We start from the raw sequence: 24,859 nt of genomic DNA, 5'->3' as shown, positions 1-24,859 counted from the left end.
GTACAGCACTGTGTGGGAAATTCGGTCGGGAACAGTATCAGGTTCATCTTCGTCAGTTTTGCACTCTGAAACAGACGACCACAGTGCATGCATACATGCTGCAGTTCGAGGAACTTATGCATCAACTTCTAGCACACAATCCTGCATTTGATCATGTCTTCTTTACCACGCAATTCCTTGAAGGGCTCAAGCAAGAGATTAGAGTAGGTGTTCTGTTACATCAACCCAAGGACTTGGACTCCGCATTTTCCTTAGCATCTTTGCAGGAAGAATTGGTGGAAACTCTCCCTCGCCGTGAGTTCAGACGGCAAGAGGTACAACAGCCACATCCCGGCCGGCCCTTGCTGGCGCTCGGGGCCCCGCTGGTGCGACCCCCTCTTCCTGGGTCACCTGCGGCTGCAGAAGATCGCCGCGGCATCGACGCGGCACACGCACAGGAACGTGGCGTTCGTGGAGACGACCGGGTAGCAGCACTACGAAACTACAGGCGTGCTCGCGGTTTGTGCTTCAAGTGCGGTGAGCGTTGGGGGCAAGGCCACCAGTGTGCCCCAACAGTTCAGCTACACATCGTCGAAGAGCTGCTTGACTTATTGCAAGCAGACTATCCGGATCCTGATGATCCAGAAGCTGCAGAGGACGAAGAGGTTCTCATGTCTATTTCCAAAGTCGCAACTACAGGGCAGACAACACCACACACTGCCAGGCTATTGGGCAGAATTGCTGGCAAGGAAATACTTATTCTGGTTGATTCTGGTAGTTCACACAGTTTCATCAGCGAGGAAGTGGCGAGTCGTCTGTCTGATAAGGTGCAACCGATGACCCGGATCTCTGTAAAAATTGCCAATGGAGGTCTACTCTCTTGTTCAGCCATGATACCAGCCTGTACTTGGCAGACACAAGGGTTTGAGTTCAAGACTGACATGAGGGTTCTGCAACTGGGATGTTACGATATGGTGGTCGGCATGGATTGGCTCCAGCAATGTGGGCCGATGTGGGTGGACTGGAAGCAGAAAATCTTGCAGTTCTGCACAACAACGAATTGATAGAGCTGCGGGGGGTAGTCCCTACAACAACCAAGGTAGCTAAAGTGTCAGCCGAGCAACTGAGCGCTATGGAAGAAGGAGAGGAAATTGCACACATCATCCTCCTGCGCACAGTCGAGCAAGCTACGACGGGGGACAGTCAGGAGCAGGCACCGGCTCCAATAATGGAGTTAATAGAAGAGTTCTCTCAAGTGTTTGCAGAACCAACTGGATTGCCACAACACAAGCCGTGGGATCACGCCATTCCCCTGATTCCGGGAGCCAAGCCAGTGAACATCCGACCGTACCGCTACACTCCAGAACAGAAAACGGAGATTGAAGCGCAAGTCCAAGAGATGCTGAAGGCCGGACTGATTGTGCCAAGTGTCAGCCCCTTCTCGTCGCCAGTGCTGTTAGTCAAGAAGAAAGATCAGACTTGGAGGTTCTGCGTGGACTTTCGACACTTGAACGCAATCACCCTCAAGCGTGCCTACCCCCTGCCCATCATCGAGGAGCTTCTAGATGAACTTGCCGGCTCGGCTTGGTTCTCCAAACTGGACCTTCGAGCAGGATACCACCAGATCAGGTTGCTGGAGGAAGATGAGATGAAGACAGAATTTACAACACACCAGGGACATTTCCAGTTTCGGGTCTTGCCATACGGGGTAACAGGAGGCCGCCGACATTCCAGGGAGCGATGAACATTTTGATGCATCCACTCCTAAGGCACGGGGTGCTCGTATTCATGGATGATATCCTAGTGCATACCAAAACCATGTCGGAACATTTGGTATTGCTGAGACAAGTGCTCCAGCGCCTGCAAGAGCACGACTTAAGAGTCAAGCTTTCAAAATGCGCGTTTGCGCAACAAGAAATCAGCTACTTAGGGCACAAGATCAGTAAGGATGGTGTGGCAACATTGGATGAGCACATCCAGGCTGTTCAGACATGGGAGCAACCAACCACAGTCAAGCAATTGTGTGGCTTCTTGGGCTTAGCCGGGTAGTACAGAAAATTTGTCCGCAACTTTGGTATTCTCGCAAGGCCTCTCAACGACCTCCTCCGGAAGAATACCCTATTTGTCTGGACACCTACGATTGAAGCAGCATTTCAAGCCCTCAAATGTGCGCTGATCGAGGCCCCCGTACTGGCTCTTCCGGATTTCAGCAAGCAATTCGTGATCGAGACAAACGCCAGTGCTACAGGGATCGGCGCGGTGTTAATGCAAAACTCGCACCCGGTCGCCTACCTCAGCAGGGCTCTAGCTCCCCGGAACTTGGTTTTGTCGGCGTATGAGAAGGAGTGCCTCGCGCTACTAATGGCAGTGGATCACTGGCAACCGTACTTGCAACATTCCGAGTTTCTGATTAAGACAGATCAGCGCAGTCTCCTGAACCTGACGGATCAGAGATTGAACACGCCTATTCAGCAGCGAGCGTTCACCAAGCTTGTCGGGCTCCAATTTCGAATCCAGTATAAGGCAGGCACATCGAACAGAGCGGCTGATGCGCTGTCTCGACGTGTGGCAGACCCACAGGCAGAACTTGCAGCCATCTCGGTGTGCCGACCAGTGTGGCTGGACACGATCCTTCAGAGCTACAAGGATGACCCAACAGTGCAGCAGCGACTCACCCGGTTGGCTCTGGATCCGCTGGCTGATGAAGGGTTCTCTCTACAGGAAGGAGTTCTCCGGTTTCAGGGAAGAATTTGGATCGGGCAAGCCCCTGAAATTCAAGAGGCCTTGGTAAGAGCTCTCCATGACAGTGCCACAGGAGGTCATTCGGGGTTCCACGCCACGTACCACCGTGTGCGTCGCTTGTTTGCTTGGAAAGGACTGAAAGACACAGTCAAGAGTTTTGTTCGTTCCTGTTTGACATGCCAGCAAGCCAAGACAGAACGGGTGTCTCCGGCAGGACTCCTACAACCACTTCCAATTCCCAAGAGGCCATGGGCAGTCATTTCTCTGGACTTCATCGAAGGGCTGCCCTGTTCAGGAGGGTATGACGTCATCCTGGTTGTCGTCGATAAATACTCCAAGTATGCTCACTTTGTTCCACTAAAGCACCCGTATACCGCCTTCTCGGTTGCCACAACATTCATGCAACACATCTTTCACCTCCACGGCCTACCACTGGCGATCATATCCGACCGAGACCGGATCTTCACCGGTGCGCTATGGCAAGAATTGTTCAAACTGTCCAAAGCAGAGTTGAGGCTGAGCTCTTCTTATCACCCTCAGACGGATGGCCAAACAGAGCGAGTGAACCAATGTTTGGAAACATATCTCCGATGCTCAGTTCACTCCTGCCCGAAAAACTGGTACAAGTGGCTCTTTCTCGCTGAATACTGGTACAACACGACATTCCATTCAGCCTTGGGACGTACACCATTTGAGGTCATCTATGGGACGCATCCGAGGGAATCAGGTGTAACTCAAGTGGACGAATGCACGGTGCCAGACCTTGCTGCATGGCTCCGCGAGCGGGAGGTGATGCAAGACCTGTTACAGCAACACCTCAAGCACGCCCAAGACCGCATGAAGCGTCAGGCGGACAAGCACCGCACGGATCGGGAATTCCAAGTGGGCGACTGGGTATTTCTCAAGTTGCAACCATTTATCCAGACCTTGGTGGCGCAGCGACCTTACCAGAAACTGGCATTCAGATACTACGGGCCTTACAAGATTGAAGCACGAGTGGGAAAGGTGGCGTAGAGGCTTCTTCTTCCAGAAACCAGCAGAATACACCCAGTGGTCCACGTATCGCAGCTCAAGAAGGCAGTTGGAGTGGATGTGCCAGTATCAAGTGAGTTACCTCCTCCTGATGATGTTTTGCAGGCAGCGCAAGAACCTCTCTGCGTCCTCGACAGTAGGGAGGTGAGCAGCAACGGCGTCCGCACTCAGCACGTCCGTGTCCAGTGGAGGGACTGGCCGCCCTCACTCGCGACCTGGGAGAACCTGGAGGCGCTGTAGCGGCGTTTTCCAGCGTCACTGGCTTGGGGACAAGCCGGATTCCAAGGGGGGAGAATGTCACGACTGACGGTGGCCCCAAGAGCATGAGATCCAAGGAGGCCCACCTGGCAGAGGCGGGGGCTGATGAAGACCCAAGTGCAGTCGAGTAGGTGTGCGTGTGGTGGTTGGGTTGGCGTGCTTAAGTACAGCCGCGTGTGGCTGGTGTGGGTATCGTGTATTACTTGGCCGAAACGAATCGGAGCAGAGCTGCCCTCTCTCCAAGTTATCTCCTCCTTCCACTTTCCCTTTTCTTCCTCCTACCAACTCCGATCCCCTCCTTCTCGACCTCCTCTGCCGATCAGGCACGTTACAACAGGGCACTCCACCGCGTGGCCGAGGAGGGAACCCCCAGCGGGGTCCAGCGCGAGATGGCGAGGAAGACGCTGCGCGCCATGCGGGGCGACCTGGACGAGGAGGCGGACCTGACCGGCGGCAGCCTCGAGTGCGGCGACGGCGACGACTGCGGCGGGAGCATCGTGGCGTCGTTCCGGCGGCAGCGCGAGGTCGGGGCGTCGTCGTGTGGCAACACCGCCGCGTGGCCGAGGAGGGGACCCCCGGCGGCAGCCTCGAGTGTGGCGACGGTGACGACTGCGGCGGGAGCATCGTGGCCTCGTTCCGGCGGCAACGCGAGGTCGGGGCGTCGTCGTGCGGCAACACCGCCGCGACCGCCTCAGTCTCGCCGTCGTGCTCGCCAGCGCGCCACCGCCAGTCTCCTCGCGCTTCTCCGCTTGGCGCGCGCCGAGGAGGTCGTTGACGCCGCTGCGCTCAACATGCTCGTGGGGGGCACAACGAGTGGAAAATTTTGAACCCCCCCCTCCCGTCAAAAATCGCCGGCAGCCCCCCAAGCGACGAAAAAAGGCCTCCGGGGGGGGGGGGGCAAACGAGTGGAGATGCTCTAACAAGCAATGGCCGCGATCCGTGACACGGACCAGCGACGAATCCTAAGGGTTTTTTTTCGAGAGAGAAAGCGACGAATCCTAGGTGACACACGTAGGTATCAACTCAAAAAAAGGTATCAACTAGCAAGGGGGGGGGGGGAGGGGGCAAACGAGTGGAGATGCTCACGGACCAGCGATGAATCCTAAGGGTTTTTTTTCGAGAGAGAAAGCGACGAATCCTAGGTGACACACGTAGGTATCAACTCAAAAAAAGGTATCAACTAGCAAGTGGGGCGCCTGCTCCCAGCAGTTTCTGTTTTATTTGCTTTTGGTTTTCTGTTTTCAATTTTTCTTTCTTGTTTTCCTATCTTTATTTTTATTTTTATTTTTTTATTTTTTAATATACACTGAGCATTTTTTCAGTGTATGGTGAACTTCTTTTTCTATATGAGCTGAATTTTTATAATGTATGGTGATACGGTGAATTTTTCTTAATATAAACTATTTTTTAATGTAAGTTTAATATTTATTTTAATACACACGGAAAAACTAAAACACAGTCTTAGCATCTTTCGGAAAATAAAAAAGAAAAAATCGATGAAAAAACATCCAACAGCCAGTTTTTCAAAAAAGGAAAAAAAATAACTCGCTCAAGTGAGCTCGGCAGATTGATCTGGCCCATTTGCCCTTTCCTTCAGGCCTACCCCTGCGGCGTCTCCTGAGCCGACCATTAAAATGTTGTCTTTGTTCATATCTTTCTCTTACGCTTGTTTCCATTTTCTTATTTTTTGAAACATTTTAATGTATTTATGAAAATTAATTTACTAAAAACTTAATAAAGTTAACCAAGCATTAAAAGTCTTAATGTAATAAAAAAATGATTGCATAATTTGTAAAAATATTCATGTCATTCAAAATATTCAAAAATAATATTGTGGCATATTAGAAATTGTTGATACAGTGCACAATTTTGTTCGCGTAATTTTAGAAAATGTTATGTGCAATTAAAAAATAAAATTTTGCCACATTAAAAAAATGTGTGTAGCACTTAAAAAATATTTCACATGTTTTTCCAAATTGTTAATGAAATCTACAAAAACTTTTCAATGTGCGTTAAGAAAATGTTCACCACGTATTTTAAAAATGTTCAATGCGCATTTAGCAAAATTTTAAATATTTATCTTTAAACATGTATTTGGAAAATGTTCAACGTGTACCTAAATGTTTTTCAACCTACATATAAACAAATGTTCAATGTCCATCTAGCCATTTTCATATCCATTTTGCATAAAAAAATTATTTTTCATGCATTTTATTGAGGTCATTGCGTAATCTTTAGTTTTATCAATATTCAAGATATCGCTTATCATTAGCTTCTCGGTTGGCTGGGGATTAGAGATTAATCAAAAATCTGTCGATTAATCGATTTTATCACTCGACTATTAATAGATCAGTTTTTTAAAATCCCAGGTTTCCAACATTAAAATATGATATATTCAACACAAAAACAATATTGAAGAGAAGTGTTACCTTAATTCCTTGAATACTTGTGCAAGACAAGATCCGAGGTTCTCTGATTCTCTCATAGTCACAACCAACATTAAGTACTAACAAATAGCAGTACATCACACATAGTGCTAGGAATAGGCCCGGTTTATTGGTAGAATCCCACTTGTCAGAGCGATAAATCGGCCCAACTGATCTTAATACTGACGATGTGGCATAATCTTCTTATCGGTCACCCCCGATTAGTGATAAATCGACCGATAAATCGTTGAATCGCCTGATTTTTTTAACATTGGTTTTTATTAGTTTTCCCCTTATTTCGTTGTCTTTGTAGGTGTAACTGAGCTCCCGTGGACATAGCAGGATGAAAGGAAACAAGTTATGGCCAAAACCAGAGAGGTTGCAAGCACCAGATACATGCCTTTCATGGAGTTTTGCAAAATCATGTTTCCCAACAAGACAAAGCGGAATATCCAATATCAGGAGTGTATCGGGGTCAATAATAGGAATCCAACGAGCCCAAGAATGTCAAAATCGGAATTTATTTAAGGAAATGACGACCAAAATATAAAACATCATACACAGTTTCGAGAGGGGAAGATGTTGCGTGGTACGAGCACAGATGCTCATACCGGTGCTCGTATAGCCCAATCATGGCCACGAATTTGGCTTTAACTTTCGTGATTATTGGCCGATTTTGTTCCGGTTTGATCCTGCAAGATCCTTGGCCATCAAGGAAGGTATTGAGAGAGGTTTGGAATCCTCTAGATGAAGGAAATATGCCCTAGAGACAATAAAAAACTTATTGTTTATTTCCATGTTTGCAATTAATGTTTATTATCTGTGGTATAATTGCAATGCTTCTTGAGTCAGCAATAACCTCGAGGCTCAGGGGAACACCCATGTGCATATGTGGACTAATAAACGATTAATATATTACTAGTCTTCCCTCTAAGACCCAAATTGAATATTATACTAAGAGATCCTTTCATCACAAGTTTATAGTATATAACACAAACATGTTAACGTATGCATGATTCATTAGACCATGAGAGTATCGAGTTCCTTCATACCAGATGGTTCACTTTGGGGTTCGTCAAAGATCAACCGTAACAGGGTGATCATAACGACAACTTACATGTTCATCGTAAAAGTATGACAAGGGACTAGATAAACTCGAGACTTGGATTTGGTCCTCCGACGATGGAGAGATCTTCTCACACCCCTCTTGGTGTGATGGTATCCATCATCATCTGGACCGACATAGCGTGACTTGCTTATGGGGATGCCGAAACACACGAAAGAGAAAAGAGAACAAAATAGATAACGAGAAAACTGGCACAGGGATCAAGTTGGTTCACGGGGATGCGAATAAATTTCACCTCAGTTTTTGTAAAGTATCGTGAAGCAAAAGAAATAGCACATGGGAACAACAGGCTCACCCAATATTTATTCGTGTGGGTGTAGGGGTCAATATGGATGTCCATGGTTCCGCTATTGGTCACTGAACTGGAAGAAGTTTCGGGTTCATGTCCACACTGTACCGAACGTGCAGGTGAAAGTGCAACTACTCCACGGGTGGTTGAGAAATTCATAACAACATATATGTCATTGAACAAATGCTTATTCAAGATAGATTTCGGAAAAGTTCAATGATTGGCATGGCAAGGACATGAGAATGTGGACCCCTCAAAATGCAAAGGACATGGATTGGCAAAGCTTCAAGACTCTACATTTTTGGTTAAGATCCAAGAACACATTGAGTCCATAGGAAAAATAATACTATTAAAAGGGGACGAGGTTTTGATCATGACTCAATTGCTCAAGTGCTTGATGATATTGCTGAAGGAAATATGCCCTAGAGGCAATAATAAAGTTGTTATTTATTTTTTCTTATATCATGATAAATGTTTATTATTCACGCTAGAATTGTATTAACCGGAAACTTAGTACATGTGTGAATACATAGACAAACATAGTGTCACCAGTATACCTCTACTTGAATAGCCCGTTAATCAAAGATGGTTAAGTTTCCTAACCATAGACATGAGTTGCCATTTGATGAACGGGATCACATCATTAGAGAATGATGTGATTGACAAGACCCATCCGTTAGCTTAGCACTATGATCGTTTAGTTTGTTGCTATTGCTTTCTTCATGACTTATACATGTTCCTATGACTATGAGATTATGCAACTCCCGAATACCGGAGGAACACTTAGTGTGCTATCAAACGTCACAACGTAACTGGGTGATTATAAAGATACTCGATAGGTGTCTCTGATGGTGTTTGTTGAGTTGGCATAGATCGAGATTAGGATTTGTCACTCTGATTGTCGGAGAGGTATCTCTGGGCCCTCTCGGTAATGCACATCACTATAAGCCTTGCAAGCAATGTGACTAATGAGTTAGTTGCGGGATGATGCATTACAGAACGAGTTAAGAGACTTGCCGGTAACGAGATTGAACTAGGTATGATGATACCGACGATTGAATCTCGGGCAAGTAACATACCGATGACAAGGGAACAATGTATGTTGTTGTGCGGTTTGACCGATAAAGATCTTCGTAGAATATGTAGGAACCAATATGAGCATCCAGGTTCCGCTATTGGTTATTGACCGAAGATGAGTCTCGGTCATGTCTACATAGTTCTCAAACCCGTAGGGTCCGCACGCTTAACGTTTGATGACGATATGGATTATGAGTTTTGTGATTTGATGTACCGAAGGTTGTTCAGAGTCCCGGATGTGATCACGGACATGACGAGGAGTCTCGAAATGGTCGACACATAAAGAATGATATATTGGACGATGTTATTCGGACACCGGATGAGTTCCGGGGGTCACCGGATAAATATCGGAGTGCCGGAAGGGTTATTGGAACCACCAGAGAAGAAATGGGCCTTATTGGGCCTATGGGGAGAGAGGGGCAGCCAAGGGCTGGCCGCGCCCCCCCCCCATGGGCCTAGTCCGAATTGGACTAGGGGGAGGGGCGGCGCCCCCTCCTTCCTTCTCTTTCCCCGCTCCTTCCTTCTTCTCCTAGTTGCACTAGGAAAGGGGGGATCCAACTCCTACTTGGAGTAGGATTTCCCCCCTTGGGCGCGCCCTATGAGGGCCGGCCGGCCTCCCCCTTGCTCCTTTATATACGGGGGCAGGGGGGCACCCCATAGACACACAAGTTGATCTCAGCCGTGTGCGGTGCCACCCTCCACAGATTTCCACCTCGGTCATATTATCGTAGTGCTTAGGCGAAGCCTTGCGTCGGTAACTTCATCATCACCATCACCACGCCGTCGTGCTGACGAAACTCTCCCTCGGCCTCAGCTGGATCTAGAGTTCGTGGGACATCACCGAGCTGAACGTGTGCAGATCGCGGAGGTTCCGTGCGTTCGGTACTTGATCGGTTGGATCGCGAAGACGTTCGACTACATCAACCGTGTTACTTAACGCTTCCGCTTTCGGTCTACGAGGGTACGTGGACACACTCTCCCTGCTTTTTGCTATGCATCTTCTAGATAGATCTTGCGTGATCATAGGAAATGTTTTGAAATACTGCGTTCCCCAATAGTGGCATCCGAGCCAGGTCTATGCGTAGATGTTATATGCACGAGTAGAACACAAAGAGTTGTGAGCGATAATAGTCATATTGCTTACCAGCATGTCATACTTTGATTCGGCGGTATTGTTGGATGAAGCGACCCAGACCGATATTACATGACCGCGTTCATGAGAATGGTTCTACCGCCGTGCTTCGCACACAGGTGGCTAGTGGGTGTCTGTTTCTCCAACTTTAGTTGAATCAAGTGTGACTACGCCCGGTCCTCGTTGAAGGTTAAAACAGCACACTTGACGAAAAATCGTTGTGGTTTTTGATGCGTAGGTAAGAACGGTTCTTGCTAAACCCGTAGCAGCCACATAAAATTTGCAACAAACGTTGCTCCGATAGATGATGTATCTACATGCAGTGATGTCAATTTTTTTCCACGCCCAAAAGCGCCTACAGCTGTTGAATTTTGCAACACCTCCGTTGGGATGTATTTTTTTGTGTGTATGCAAGCAAGAAGAGGACACGATGGGGTTACGAATAACTTGTAGACAGGTGTTCAGGATCACTTCTTGATCAACTAATTGCAACCCCCTTTCCTTTGTGTAGGAATATGTTATCTTCTTCTAGTACTCATAGGACTAGTTGGGTTATATTGCTTAGCTGCTTGCTGCACCCTCATCACGTAACCATTTCCTACACATACGTGATGTTAGTCTTAGTACTCTTGATAATATTATTGCTGAGTCTCAATGACTCAGGGATACCACAACAACCCTAGGTGCAAGTGCAGGTACAGATTTGCTCTAAGGCGAGAGCATGGAACGATCTACGTGGAGTTACTTTTTGTTCTTCTTCGATGACGACTAGATTTGGGGTTCTTGATCGGCAGTCTGGGACTGTAGGGTGGACACTTTGCTTATTTCTCTTGCCTCTTAGGCATGTTTGCTTCTTATCCGTACTCGCATACATGTCTGCTTCCGCTGCAATGATTGATGTAATGTTGGTTTGTGTTGACCACTATTTGATGAAATATTTATGTATTGGCATATGTATGCCCTATTGTCATTCATATTATCTCTTCACCTATTTTAGTTGTACTTGTTGTGACGTTCGTCCTGCTCACCAACATATGACCATTTTAGTATGCTATGAACAGTAATGGCTATGAAGTCATATGTTGGGGCAACCTTGGCGAAGATTGCCAGGTGCACCTCGGCCATCGTTGGCACAGCCCCCCCCCCCCCGGCGGTCGATGTGTACCTTGTTCGTCAACTCAAGAGAGAGGTTGAGTAGAGTTGTCGTGCGACGACCTGCACGGAGTTAGCAGCACACGCCGGAGTGTCTCACTGCGCTAGGGTGAGATTTGGCAGCGCGCTTTTCTCCATGTCCTCCAACAACTTGTTGGAGCTGCGTGAACATGCTCGCGACGGGCGACCCTGCGGTGCCGACGCCGGGCTGATCTCCTTCCTCTGGCCTCCCCTGCCTCCGGCGGCCCCGGATCCGGAAGCTCCGCTCCGTCCGCTCGCCGCCCATCCCAGCTTTGCTCCTCGCCGTGCTCGGGTAGCCCGTGAGGAAGCTGTAGGATCCCGCATCCGCGACGGGCCCCCATGTCCGCGGCGGCTGTGCCGTCATCGTCGGCCGCTCCGGCCCAGCCGCTCACCGCCCCTGCACTGGCCGCCGCACTCGCTGCGGCCTTCCTCGCTGGCCGCAAGGTTGGACCGGCCGTGCAGGGGCGCCTCGTCTCCGCGCCGACCAACCAACCTCCGCCGCCTGCCGAGAGGATGAGCTCTCGCGACCCTGACCCCGCGCCCCTTCTCCAGCCCCCACTGGCGGCGGCCACCTTGGTCCCACCGGCCACCCTGCCAGCGCCTCCGACCCCTCGCCCGCGGCCACTGCCTCCAGTCTGTCGGCTCCGGGTGGAGAACGGCGGTCGACAGGTCTCCCGCCCGTGCTCCCCGAAGGCTGCAGCGGCTTCCACTCTGGCTGCACTGATGAGCTCTCTGGCTCACCCGCCCGTCGCCCCCGCCAGCCTTGCCGGCGCCGCCGTCGACCAGCTGCTGAAGCCACCAGCGACGAGCCCCATCGGCACCCCACCGCTCGATCCAGATCAGGCGGATCTGGGTCTCGTCTCTCGGCCGGCTCCGGCTGTGCTCAGCTCGAGGCATGTCCCCGTTGCTCCTTCATTGATGGCGAGGGGGAGTGGCGGCTTCTCTGGACGCAATACCTACCGCTTCAGCTCCGCACGCCGCTGTTGCGGGCGACGGGCTCGTCGTGCCTCTGGAGCACCTGGGCCGGGGAGACTGGCGAGGATGTTTCGACCGGGTGGTGGAGTTGACAGTTCCTGTGGCTCCATCCGAGAATGCGTTGGGGGCTGGCAGCTCGTCTAGAGAGGGCGCCGCTCGGCTCCTGCTGCTTTCCATTGCCCTGCTGTCAATGTGCGACGTCCCCCTCCGGCGTGGCTGAGAGACAGGTGTTTCCAATGCCTGTGTCGAGGTCATCGGGCATACTCCTGTAGGGATCCAATTCGATGCACGGATTGTCTTCGATCCGGCCACATCGCCCGCTTCTGCCGTGCTAAGAAGCATGTTCACACTCCAATGTCCTATTCCATCACCTGCATCCACCAGTGACATCTCCAAGAAAAATGTGCAGTTCCAGTCTATCTCAACTGAGCAAGTCGGGTTGGCGGAGGAGACAGAGCTGCTTTGCATCGAGCTTTATGACTGCCTTGCGTGAGTCGGGAGTGTTTTGGGGAGGGCGAAGGCTGCTCTCGCCAAACTAGAGGTGGTGCCGGATGTGTCTTCGCTGCCTGAGCTTCAGATTGGGGTTGTACCTGGTGTGTCCCTACCACCCGAGATCCAAGTTGGTTCTGCCGATGGGGAAGCATGCATGTATGGAGATCTCTCCCCTCGTGCTACATCCTGTCGGTTGTCGTTGCCTGTCGTGCCAATTGCTTCTGGGGGTGAAGTTGTTGTCGAGGTCGTGGCTCCGGTGCTGCAGATTATGCCTGAGCTGCAGAAGATTTGTGGGGAGCCTACTTCGCCTATTTCGATGGTGCTTCCTAAGGAATGGGGTCGCTTGTAGGGTGCTCAGTGTTGCCAACTGTGACGTCACCATCGTCGACGGAGCCCATTCAGCCGCTCGACTTTATGGACAGTGGAGGTTTGGATGCTGCTATTGCTCTCTCACCTGAGGTTGTTGGCCAGGTGGCGTCTGTGGGTGCCGAGGATGATGAGGTAGGTCCTTTGGCACCTACTCCTGAGGCACTGAAACCCATCCGGCCGCCCATCTTTAACCGTGATGGTATGTTGGCACGTATTGACGAGGTGGTCTTTGTGAAAAAGCTTGGCCGCTTGCTTGCCTCCTTGGATGCAACTTGTCCTGGGTCTGGCAAGGCGGTTGCTTGCCTCCTAGTGGAAGAGGGTTCTACGGGCAAAGTAAAGAAGGTGAAGAAGGCTCTCAGGGCCATAGGCAAGAAGAGTGGTACCATTGGTAAGGCGTCAGCGGCTGCTTAATGAAAGATACTCAGTCCCACCATCCTCCGTCTCCGTCTGGCATCTTCGTGGATTTGGTGACGTCCGATGTATTCAACCTTGGTTCCGTTGGAAGTCTCTTTGAGACATCGAAGTGTGAGGGTCTGTTTTGTTACATGTTATGCATGTTTCTCGGGTTGACCGTGGGGTCATGGAGTTTGTTCCTTAGTGAGTTGTCCGCATGTGGTCTATATGTATCGATTTTCGCCCGGTTTTTCGTTAATTAACTGGACAATTCTCTTCTTCTTAATTAATCAATGAGGCAAAGCTTTTGCCTCTGTTTCGGAAAAAGAAAAACTTGTTGGAGTTCGACGACGAGCAGTGCTTTGGCGGCCTGTCCATGCCATCTTGGCGACATGTTGGAGCTCGATGACGGGACGGGTGAGCCACGACGACCTTAGGTGAGGACGCTGGGGGAGGCGGTAGGGTGCAGCGGCGGCAGTTGGGAGCTGGGCCGTGGCGGCGCAGACGGCACGGGAGGTGCGAGTGCGTCTTGGGAGCGAACGAAATGTTTACTCCTCGCGGCTGCGGCCGAGTAATTTTAAGGATGGAGAGGCGCCTGGAGTAAAAATTATACTCCTCTAAATCTTTTGTGGGATCCGTTAGATGCGAACATATTTTTTTACCCCTCTATAAAACACTATATAAGGATCGGTTGGAGATGCTCTCACCCGGCAGCCGGCAGGCTGAACAGGCACCGATTTAGAATAGTACGAAAAGAAGACACGGAGCTAGGTCGATGGGAGTATGAGACGAACAACACGTGGGCGCTCAGACTGTCAAAGGCTGGACTGCATCATACGTACCACATTTACACATACTCTGCAGCAGAATCAGAATTAATGGGAACGATGATATTATCACGCGGCACGATTCGCCGTCCTCTGATCCAGCGGCTTCTTCAGAAGAAGCTGCGCCACGGAGCGATCCATGGGGCTCCTCTCGGTCTCCGCCCACACGCTCGATGTGCTGAGCCTGCCAACAACGCCAGAAATGCATCATGGTCAGCACCTGGATCGAGTGACCCACCAGATCGAGGGCCATTTCTCCGATCGTAGCAACAGAGGAGGATGTTATCATCAGAAGACAGGTTTCAGAAGCTGACATGCATGTCATGTCATGTCGTGCACTTGCCTGTTTGCAGCCGAGGAACCCACATTCGGTTCTACCACCTGTTGTCTGTGCTCCACGCTGTAGGCCAGCCGGTACAGGGCGTCTCTGATGCACGCCTTGGTTCCCACATCCAACTGCAAAACCACATCACAAAGATGAACTCGATCAGTACATGAACAAGGGTATATGCAAGACGGTGTTGTATGCAGGTTAGAGTGAATCTCGGTGACCTGATTCAAGCCTTCCTGAAGCTTCTGGAACCCGAGATGCCTCACCGGCGCCGGCGCGGCCTCCGGAACCGACGACGGGCGAGCCTTCTCACGCACCCCTCCCGAACCCCTCCTCCCCCTAGAGCCGGACTGCAAGGCTGCACCGTTCAGAGCACCGTCGCCGGCGAGCGTCGAGGCGGTGCCACTCATCGGCACTTGAGGCTGCTCGCACGTCGCCAGCGGAGGGAAGTACATCTCCAGCGGGTTCCCGGCCATCTCGTCCAGGATCATGTCCGGAGTCGCACGCGGCTGATTATTCTTCGTCGAAGCGTAGGCCGAGACGAGATCGTCTGGGCTGGAGCGAGCAGCGGAGGAAGACATGATCTCGTCGTTGCACATGACGCTGGAGGATGTTGGGACGAGCATGTCATGGAAGTCGAAGGGGCAGAGGAGGTCGGCGTCTGACAGCCGCGGGAAATGCTCCATCTCCACGGAGGAGGAAGACGAGTTCAGTGGCGTCTCCTTTCCTTTCTTCCTGGATGGCTGCTGCACAAGGCGAAGAGAAAATTTAGCACGATCGGATCCCTGATGGAATGGAACCAAGAGTTTTGTCAGAAACAATGAAGCAAGATTCAGCATATGGAAATGTCAGACTCTCGAGATGGATGACCAGAAGATGGATATCCTCGGTTGTAAATCCTCTGCATCATCGAACCTTCAAATTTGGGGAAAACAATCAGCAAGATAAGAGTTTGAAGTACCTGACCGTTGGTGTCAGGATTAGTCGACGGATGGGGGTTGTCAAAGTAGCTGCTCAGCACAAGCTGAACGTCCGGCGAGCAAATCGAAGGCCACATCGGGACATCGAAATAGTCGCTCCCTAGCTCAAACGCCGAATCGAGTTTTCTTCAGATCAGACGAGGAAACAAGGAAGGGCTTCAGAGAAGAAGTAACGCATACTGTACAGTACTAACAACCACTTGCTTGCACAAGGCAGCAATTAAAGGAGTAATTATTATTATTGTTAGTACCTCAGGTTTGTCTGGAGATCCTCCAAGTCATCCAGTTCAGGCCAGTCGAAGAGAAGCAGATCACTCTCCTTGTTCTTGTGCTGATCATCCAGTGCTCGCCCAGTATGGCCCCATTCTGGTGGGCAGAAAACGTCCGAAACGTTGCGGATTCCAGCGTATCCGTCAGCGGAGAAGAGTTTTGCTTCAGTACCTGCACGCATTTGATGTACTAGTCGATCATCATAAAGCACCTCCTCGTGATCTATCACGAGGAAATGAAATGTACAGACAGAGTCGACGGCATGGCATACTTATCGGGAGGACAGCAGCGTCGTTCTTCCGAGCTGTGTGTGCACAGAAACTCCTCGTTTGGCGTGGTGATTCGTTGAAGCCACCTCCCTGCATGGGTCTTGGATTTGCCGGGAACACGGACGGATGGGCCGGGTAGGTGACGTTCGATTTGTCGCGGCCATGGCCATGGAGCAGCATGGCGTGGTCGTTGCTTAGCGCAAAATCGCTCATGACAAAGTGAGTGGCCTGAAAAAAGAAGGAGCGATCGGCCTAGCTTAATTAGAACAGACGGGAAGCGAGTGCAAATTAAGCTAGAGACAAGGGGATTAAACGAAGCAGACACGACGTACCTCGTCGCGCCTCCTCCCCGCCGGCGCACGCATCGTCGATCCGGAGCACACGGCTAGCAGAGCGGCCGGGCGGGTCGTCTCGTCGGCGCGCGCAGCGACGGAGAAGCGAGCCTAGCAGCGGAGCAGATCACGGGCGTATGGCAGAGGCGATCAGAGCGAGCAAGCAGAATGCTGTTGGCGGCTAGGTATTAGGTAAGCGGGCAGGAACAGCGGCGCGTCCTCCTCCTGGCTTATATGGTGCGGCTGGCTTCTCTTTGCGCGCCCAACATGCTACTGCTACCCTGTCCCTGTGGAGCTAGCCGAGTTGTTGCCAGGACGCAAGTGGAGTGGGAGCTACGCAGCGGCCCCAACGTACGTACTTGCGGCGTGCGATGCTTAGGCTTAGCCGTCCCTCCCGCGGAAGGAGTTAGGCGCGCGTCAGAGAATCACTCGCTTCTCCGGTGAGTCGACGCTACGGCCACGCACGCAGACGCACGCCCTCGATCGATCGGCCTAACCAATGCCGGAAACGGAAGGGGCGGGCGCCTCTTTCCCGGCAACGGCGACAGCGACCCGGGCGCTCCGGGCTAGGGTAGGGCTCTACGTACGTGCCGTTAAGCTACGCGCTCGATCGATGCTTCTTCGCCTTGCACGACAGCGGCACGGCAGCACGCGGCCAGCTGCCCGCCTTTCACGGGAGGGGCGGCCGGTGGCGCGCCGATCGGGTTGCTTCACAACGTGCGCGCGCCCGATCGGGCCGTGAGAACGAGACGGATCGATCGACGACGCCTCGGGACGGAGCGCGCGCGCGCGTGCGTGTCGCCCTGCCCGCTCTTGGCCCGGGATGCTAAGTTCGGCCGGTCCTTTTTGCGTCGCCGTGATTGACAACTCGTCTCGATCGGGTTAGCGACGTCGACGTCGGTCTGCTGTGTGTGCCTGTGCGGCTGTGCTTGCTTGTGTTGTGTAATCTGCATGACAATGGCGTGGTGGGGCGAGGTGACATGGCTCGTGTGAATATATATGCTGCTGCGACGCGACGTACCAGCTGACAGCTATGGACGGACGGCCTGCTCGCGCGCGGTGACTGGTCGGACGGACGGACGGACGAGACGCGTGCATGCGTGATGCGTCGGTTCGGTTACTTCGAAACAGCGACCTCCCTGGCTCCTGTGTGTGTGTGTGTGTGTGTGTTGCTTGTGCTCTACTAGAGTCTCTGCAAAGTACTAGCCGTGAATGCCGAGACTCGGTCTGCCGTCTGCCCTGCTGTGCACTGATAAGACCAATCGTATCAAACCATGTGTATATTGGCAGTGACGTGGAAGGGATGACGTAGTACGTACTTGTTCCAAATCATTTGCAAAACATATGTGGCCGGTTGAAGCGTGACGACCGAAGGTCTGCAGTGTACTAAATTCGATGCAGGCCAGTCACGCACACTGCTGCTGTGCGCCGTGCACGTTTCAGACAAGATCACAAGGCTTACTGTACCTGGACAGCGGAGATGGGCGGCGTATGCATGTCGATCGTTGGAGTTGGGCGGCCGTGTTATGTCCGTCACTCCTCAGCGACCTCTGCCTGCGTAGCACACTCTTTTTGCAAACAAAAAAGAATAGAATTGCCATCTTTTATTTTGGCAACACAAGCCAGCCAGTTCTTTTGGGCGATTCTCCCAGAATTACCCCCCTCTCTGGCTTCTCCCAGAATCACCACCTCATGTTTTTTTTACAATCTTATAATTAGCTAGGATTGTAAAAAAAATCTATATCTCGCCACTGCGTCATTGCTTAGGCTTGACACAAGAGAAATAATCTATATCTCGCGAGCCGTTACGTTTCGCCAGGCGAAAAGGAGGCAAACTGGAGTGGGTCCCTTTGCGATTTACCAGTGCCACCATTGGTTCCCTCTCCCCCCGCCAGCTGCTCCGACGGCAGGAGGGAGGGGAACCTTGGATCTGGGCGTTAGCTGGGTTCTCAATAGGGGTAGGGTTTAAAGGGACGTTGTTGAGGCCGTTGCCGTGACGTCGCGTCTGAATAAGTCTTACCTGGTTTCGTTCACGGTCGGACGGGGCTCTTGCCTTCGTCTAGGAGCCAGTGGGGTGGGGATCCCCGTATCTCGTCGAGGTCGCGAGCTATGGTGTCTGGAGGTCGACCGGCACTGGTCGGGTTGGTGGTGGTTGTTGAGACGCGGTTTCTTCTTCCTCATCATCCGTATGATTTTCTGTTGATGGTCTTCCTCTTTATTTATGCTGCTGCTGCATGCTTTGCCTGGGCGGGTGGCCTGGTCACGGCGCCGGAACTGGATCTTAGTTCTCTTCCATTTGGAAGGGGCACATATAGCGGTACTCAAAGTCATAGATGGCGAAGGCTGGTGCTGGAGTGTTGGATGCACATGTATGTCATTGTCGTTTCGGCGCCGGGTGAAGAAAAAGGGGAGCAACGTGGCGTTGTTTAGGGTTTTCCAGAAACACTTTGGCTTTTCTCCGAAACACTTCCGGTTCTATCTCGAAAACACTTTCAATATTGTTGGAACTTTTCCGGTGAATTACTCTCAACGCTCCCACACTTCTAATTCTCAACAGCTCGGTTACCCTTAAGCACGTGCCCCAATTGTAGGATCGAAGGTATGTCTAGAGGGGGGTAATTAGACAACATGACCACATAAAAACTTATCATTTTTTCAATTTTAGTTGTAGGCAATTTTTAGCAATTCTACCAAGTCAAGCAACACCCTACACATGCAAGTCTAAGAGTTGAGCAGCGGAAAGTAAAGACTTTGCATATGAATGTAAAGGAGGGATCAGAGAAATCAAACGCAATGAAGACAGGGTGATTTTTGGCGTGGTTCCGATAGGTGGTGCTATCGTACGTCCATGTTGATGGAGACTTCAACCCACGGAGGATAATGGTTGCGCGAGTCAAAGGAGGGCTCCACCCATGAAGGGTCCACGAAGAAGCAACCTTGTCTATTCCACCATGACTTACGTCCACGAAGGACTAGCCACACTCAGGGTAGATCTTCATGAAGTAGGCGATCTCCTTACCCTTAGAAACTCCTTGGTTCAACTCCACAATCTCTTGGAGGCTCCCAAGTGACACCTAACCAATCTAGAAGACACCACTCTCCAAAAGATAATAAATGGTGTTGTTGATGATGAACTCCCTGCTCTTGTGCTTCAAATGATAGTCTCCTCAACACTCAATCACTCTCTCATAGATTTGGCTTTGGTAGGAGAAGGATTGGAGTGGAAGGCAACTTGGGGAGGCTAGAAATCAAGGTTCAAATGGTAGGATTGGAATGCCTTGATCTCAACACATGAGTAGGTGCACTAAAAAAAATACACTTTCGTGATGATACATGTTTGTCACAGTAGGTCACGTTTTTTGTCATGCATGTACATCCATGACGATTTTATGACAGAATCAAGATAGTCATACATGTGCTGTCGTAGAAGTGTTCCAATGACATTAACAAAAATATCATCACGGAAGTGTCCACTTCCATGACGATAAATCGCGCGTCATAGAAGTACTTTCGTCAAGGGTGACCGACACGTGGCATCCACCGTAACGGCTCGTCGTTACGCTATCGGGTCCGGTTTTGGATCCGATAACCCGTTAACAGCCCCGACCAATGGGGATTTTCCACGTGTAAAATCATCATTGGCTGGAGGAAACACGTGTCGGCTCACCGTTGGGACAGATGTCATCCACTCATTGGACCGAAGGTGCCTATGATACATCGACACGTGGCACGGCCCAACAAAGGCCCATTCCTGTGAAAAGGCCGGCCCATTTGACTTGGTCAAAAGGTGGCGGGCCGGCCCACGAAAAGCCTGTTAACGGCCTGTTCGCATATAGCCCATTTACAGCCCGCTAACCCAGGGCCCGTTACGACCTATCCGAATTAGGCCTAGTAGCGTCATCTGGGCCGTCCGATATGATTCCAGCCCGTTTTAACTTCCGGCCCATGTATAGCCCATGAAGTCTTTCGGCCCATATGAGGCCCTTTGTAACTCTTGGCCCATTAACGGCCTGTGGTGAAACTGGCCCGTAATGAACAATGTATCACTTTATACCCATTAACGGCCCATTATTCCATTGGGCCGTTTCCAGCCCATGTTATCTTTCGGCCTTCTCAGGGCCCATTTATTCTTGGGCTCATTTCCAGCATTCGTTTACTTACGGCCCGTTATTGTCATTTTCTGCTTGTGGGACAAATTCATCCCGTGGTTACAGTCGGCCCGTTTGTGGCCCGTTAATACGTTGGGCCGTTTTCATAGCGTCATCAAATACGGCCGATTAACGACGGCCCGTTATGGTCGGCCCATGAACGGACGATTCCAACTCTTGCCCGTTTACGGCCATAATGCGGTCTGTTATTGGCCCATGTTTGGGCAATCGATCATACGGCCCGTAGAAGGCCCATTGATGATACGGCCCGTAGAAGGTCCATTGTGTCTGTGGCCCGTAGAAGGCACATTGTTTCTACGCCCCGTAGAAGGCCCATTGTTTCTACGGCCCTTAGAATGCCCATTGTTTCTACAGCCTGTAGGAGGCCCACGGTAACTACAGTAAATATGTAGCCCATGGTTATTGTGGCCTAGTTTAAAAAAATAGGTTATTGCGGCCACTAGCAAACCGCGGAAAAAGAACTGCACCGACTACAAGCAAACAAATAAAGAAGACAATAAGGAAATAAATAAGCAAGCAACTTACGCTAGCCTATTACAGCTATTACACATATTACATCCACTGGGCATCAAAGTTCGCCACCAATGCAAATATAGGGAACAAAGCAGCATATTACATACACTGGCCGTCAAAATTGGCCACCAGTGCAAATAAACGCGGAAGCAAAACAAGTCGATAACTGAAACAACTTTAGAAGAGCTCAAGAAACATTATCCTGGGTATCCACCATGTTGGCAATAAGCTTAGCAAGCTTATTAGCTTTGTCCTGTTTGGCGCTAAAATCCTCCAACGCTTGCTGTTGCACCAGAAAGTAAGCGTCGGAATGCTCCAGGGACTTCCGCAGTCCTTCCGCTTCTTGTCGCAGCACAGCTGATCGATGTCTTTTAGCTTGTAGTTGAGACTCAAGAAACCGAACTGATTCAGACAGTGAGTTTGAATAGCTTGTGCAAGCGGTAGTGGCCAATAACTCAAACACTAAACCAAGACAGGACTTTGGGGTTGCCTCACTGTCTTCAAGATAGTTTTCCTTAGTTGTTTTATCAGCTTTGTTGGAGACCAACAAGGATGTCTCACGATCCTGAACCTTATCTGCATTACTTCCTTTATCATTGCTTAATAAGGCACTCTTCCCAATATTCTGTCAGCATTCTAAAAGAAGAAACAAGCAGACACATAACAGGTTTAGCATGTACTAGTATATGAAACTCATTTCGGTGAACCAGTTCATTAGTAAGGTGGACAAGATTAAACTACCAAGTCTTCTATTGCCAAGTAGTACATTATAAAAGCATCAAACAAACATATATCTATGTCCTATGGTCACTGCATTGTCTTGCTAAATCAAAATAGTGACACGGTTCAAATCATATCAGTTCAAGAGAAAGCAGCACTGAAAGAATACAAAGCGTGAGAAACTACTAGGCACAACAAGATTTCAGATGGGTACCACGAGTCTACATGTACAACAACACTATTGGCCCTGTTATGATGCTAGTAATGTGCATGATATGAGAAGTCAACTGTATACACAATTGAAATTGAAATCAACAGAGCTATTTATAAGAGGAAACCTGTTAAAGAAACATGCGTAAACATACCTGTTGTGCCATTGGAGTTTCCATTGGATCGTTCAATTTAAAAATAAGTTTGAATGAGTAAATACAGTGATACAAGAGCAAAGAAGTATGCACGATAGCAATGGAATCTTAAATGAGAACAATTGTTCTTCAGGTTTAAGCACTTGTTCTACATGAACAGAGTACAGTAAGACGCAAGCATATAGTACTTAAAATAAAATGAGCTCATAGAACTTACCACATTCTTGGTTCGGGACCAGTAAAGAACAAGGCGTTCCCAGTCATCGTCCAGTAAATGTGTCTCAGGAGAACGTAAGGGAATTTGATGAGTTTCTTTGCCAATGAAGTACGTTTTCTTCAGGTAATTCTGATACTGTCACCAAGCATTCTTGAAGATAGCAGAGGTATTAGCACAGGTTACCTCATCCCGAGTTTCCAAATCGGACCTTCTCTATAGAGAAAAATGGGAAATTTTGCTGTATTATAAGCATCATGGAGGTAGAATGTATGGGACAAAGCAAAGTAATTGCCATGAATAACATTACTTACACATAACTCCTGGACAAACACCTGCAACTGGCATTTTCCTTCATCTTCAGTATAATATTTCCATGATGGGAAGATACGCACATAGGATTTAACAACATCAAATGCGATAGATGCTAAACTATGAATGGCTAGTTGTGCTTCCTCCATAGGAATAGGTGTACTAACTGGTGGAGTTGGGGTTCACCGTGGTAGTACTGGCGCTTTGGGCACTGGAGCTGCCTTACCAACTGCTCTTGTTTGGGAGCTCTGTGGTGGAGATGGTGCTGTGTCAACAGGAGCTGGGTTACTATCTGCTGGGGTTGGGGTTAGATTGGGTGAAGCTGGTTCTCTGTCCATCGCAGTAGGGGTAAAATCCGCGAGAGTCTGGGTTATGTGTGGTAGGGCTAGTTCTCGTGCATGTACAACCGGTGTGCTATCTCCACCAAGAGGTAGCACTATTTTATTTGAAGACCGTGTTTTTACTCCGCTAGATACTGCCATCACCCACTCCAATTCAAATGGCTGATAAACAGGAAACATAGTTGAATGTACAGACATTGTATGAGAGACAGATGCAATAGTTAGTGTCAAAAAAGAGGGCATTAAATAGTTGACATGTATATTCTTTAACTAAAATGGATAGCATGACATAATTTCACATATATGCTGTCTATCTAAACTGGATAGCATAGCATAACATAATTCAAAGATATGATGACTAATTAAACAGGATCGCATGACATAATTCACATACATGTTATCTAAGTAACCAGGATCGCATGATTTAATTCACATATGTGATTTATATGCTAAGCAGAGGGCATTCACATATATGATGTCTGAACTAAGAACATGGTGTTGAATATTGTGTATATGATGTCTAAACTATGCAATGCAAGACACCATATGCATGATATGAGCAGTAGAACCATGCCAAGTTAGAGCATACACCTCGGTGGGGGAATAGGACTGATCATCTGTCTCTGAATCCATCTCTGAGGAGCTATCAGGACCCAGCAAGAGATCTGCTTCGACAGGTAGCACTGTCTGCTCTGAAGGCCTTGTTTTCACTCCAGATTTTTCCATCACTCACTCAAATGGATGATTCATAGGAAGAGTAGTTTAATGTACAAACATTGTCGACAAATGTAAATTTAATGAAGAAAAGGATGGGCTAGATATCATTCAAATATATGATGCCTGGTTAAACAGGATGACATTGCACATTTCACATATATTATGGCTGGCTAAAAGACATGAGACTGCATAATTCCCATATATGATATTGAAACTAAACAGGTGGCATTACAGAACTTGTCTAAACTAAGCAGATGACATATATGATGTCGAAAGTAGGCACTGCAAGGCAACATATGCATGATATGACTAACATCATCATGCCAAGTTAGAGCAAACACCTTGGGGGGTAAATAGGAGTGGTCAGCTGCGTCTGAATCCGCCTCAGAACAGATATCTTCCTCTGGATTACAATCTAGAGAGGGGGGGGGAGGGTTTGCCATCGTTAATCTCAAGTGGGATTCTAATAGCATCTCCAATAGATGATGTAAAATGCATTACCAAAAAGTGATAGATGTAAAATTTACATCACCAAAAACCACCCGGCTACAACAGATGAGGTAAAAATTGTTGAGTCTGAACTTAACTGTCGAAGCTGAAATTTACTGTGGAATCTGAATGTTACTGTCGAAACTGAACGCAATGGTAGCTGATATGTCTCCAACGTATCTATAATTTATGAAGTCTTCATGCTATTATATTATCAACCTTGGATGTTTAATATGCATCTATATGCTATTTTATATGATTTTTGGGACTAACCTATTAACCTAGAGCCCAGTGCCAGTTTCTGTTTCCTCCTTGTTTTAGAGTATCGCAGAAAAGGAAAACCAAACGGAGTCCAATTGACCTGAAACTTGACGGAGCTTATTTTTGGACCAGAAGAAGGCCAAGGAGTCAAAGAGTTGGGCCAAAAGAGTCCCGGGCTGCCCACGAGGGTGGGAGACACGCCCACCCCCCTGGGCGTGCCTCCCTGCCTCGTGGACAGCCCGGAGACCCCTGACTTGTTCTCAACGCCAACACCTCTCATATATAC

The 24,859-nt window shown here is 49.4% G+C and overlaps 1 protein-coding gene across 3 annotated transcripts; it reads right to left on the bottom strand.

Moving 5' to 3' along the window:
• Positions 1-14,273: 14,273 nt before the first annotated feature.
• LOC123141786 (uncharacterized) lies at positions 14,274-16,802 on the bottom strand. Of its 3 annotated transcripts, none has more exons than XM_044560861.1 (7): positions 16,473-16,802; positions 16,143-16,368; positions 15,853-16,060; positions 15,583-15,727; positions 14,843-15,364; positions 14,634-14,746; positions 14,274-14,474 (listed from the first exon to the last, which is right to left on the bottom strand). In XM_044560861.1, the coding sequence occupies exons 1-7, from the start codon at positions 16,503-16,505 to the stop codon at positions 14,360-14,362; spliced, it is 1,362 nt and encodes a 453-aa protein (XP_044416796.1). In that variant the 5' UTR covers positions 16,506-16,802; the 3' UTR covers positions 14,274-14,359. The 3 variants fall into 3 exon arrangements, with proteins under 3 accessions (XP_044416796.1, XP_044416795.1, XP_044416797.1); XM_044560860.1 differs by having other exon boundaries at positions 14,843-15,367; positions 16,473-16,801; XM_044560862.1 differs by having other exon boundaries at positions 14,843-15,367; positions 15,853-16,042; positions 16,473-16,800.
• Between the last annotated feature and the right edge of the window lie 8,057 nt (positions 16,803-24,859).

This window comes from Triticum aestivum, chromosome 6D (genome assembly GCF_018294505.1).
Source record: "Triticum aestivum cultivar Chinese Spring chromosome 6D, IWGSC CS RefSeq v2.1, whole genome shotgun sequence".
Lineage (NCBI taxonomy): Eukaryota > Viridiplantae > Streptophyta > Magnoliopsida > Poales > Poaceae > Triticum > Triticum aestivum.
Note: the sequence above shows the minus strand (reverse complement) of the source record. Positions and strands in the feature narration are given on the sequence as shown.

Excerpts from the sequence above, each read along its gene's own strand:
- LOC123141786 (XM_044560860.1), bottom strand. The coding sequence starts at position 16,505 with ATGCGTGCGCCGGCGGGGAGGAGGCGCGACGAG. Across the intron at positions 16,061-16,142 it reads CGCTGCTGTCCTCCCGATAA|TACATCAAATGCGTGCAGGT; the intron begins GTATGCCATGCC and ends ATGATCGACTAG. Across the intron at positions 14,475-14,633 it reads GGTTCCTCGGCTGCAAACAG|GCTCAGCACATCGAGCGTGT; the intron begins GCAAGTGCACGA and ends CGTTGTTGGCAG.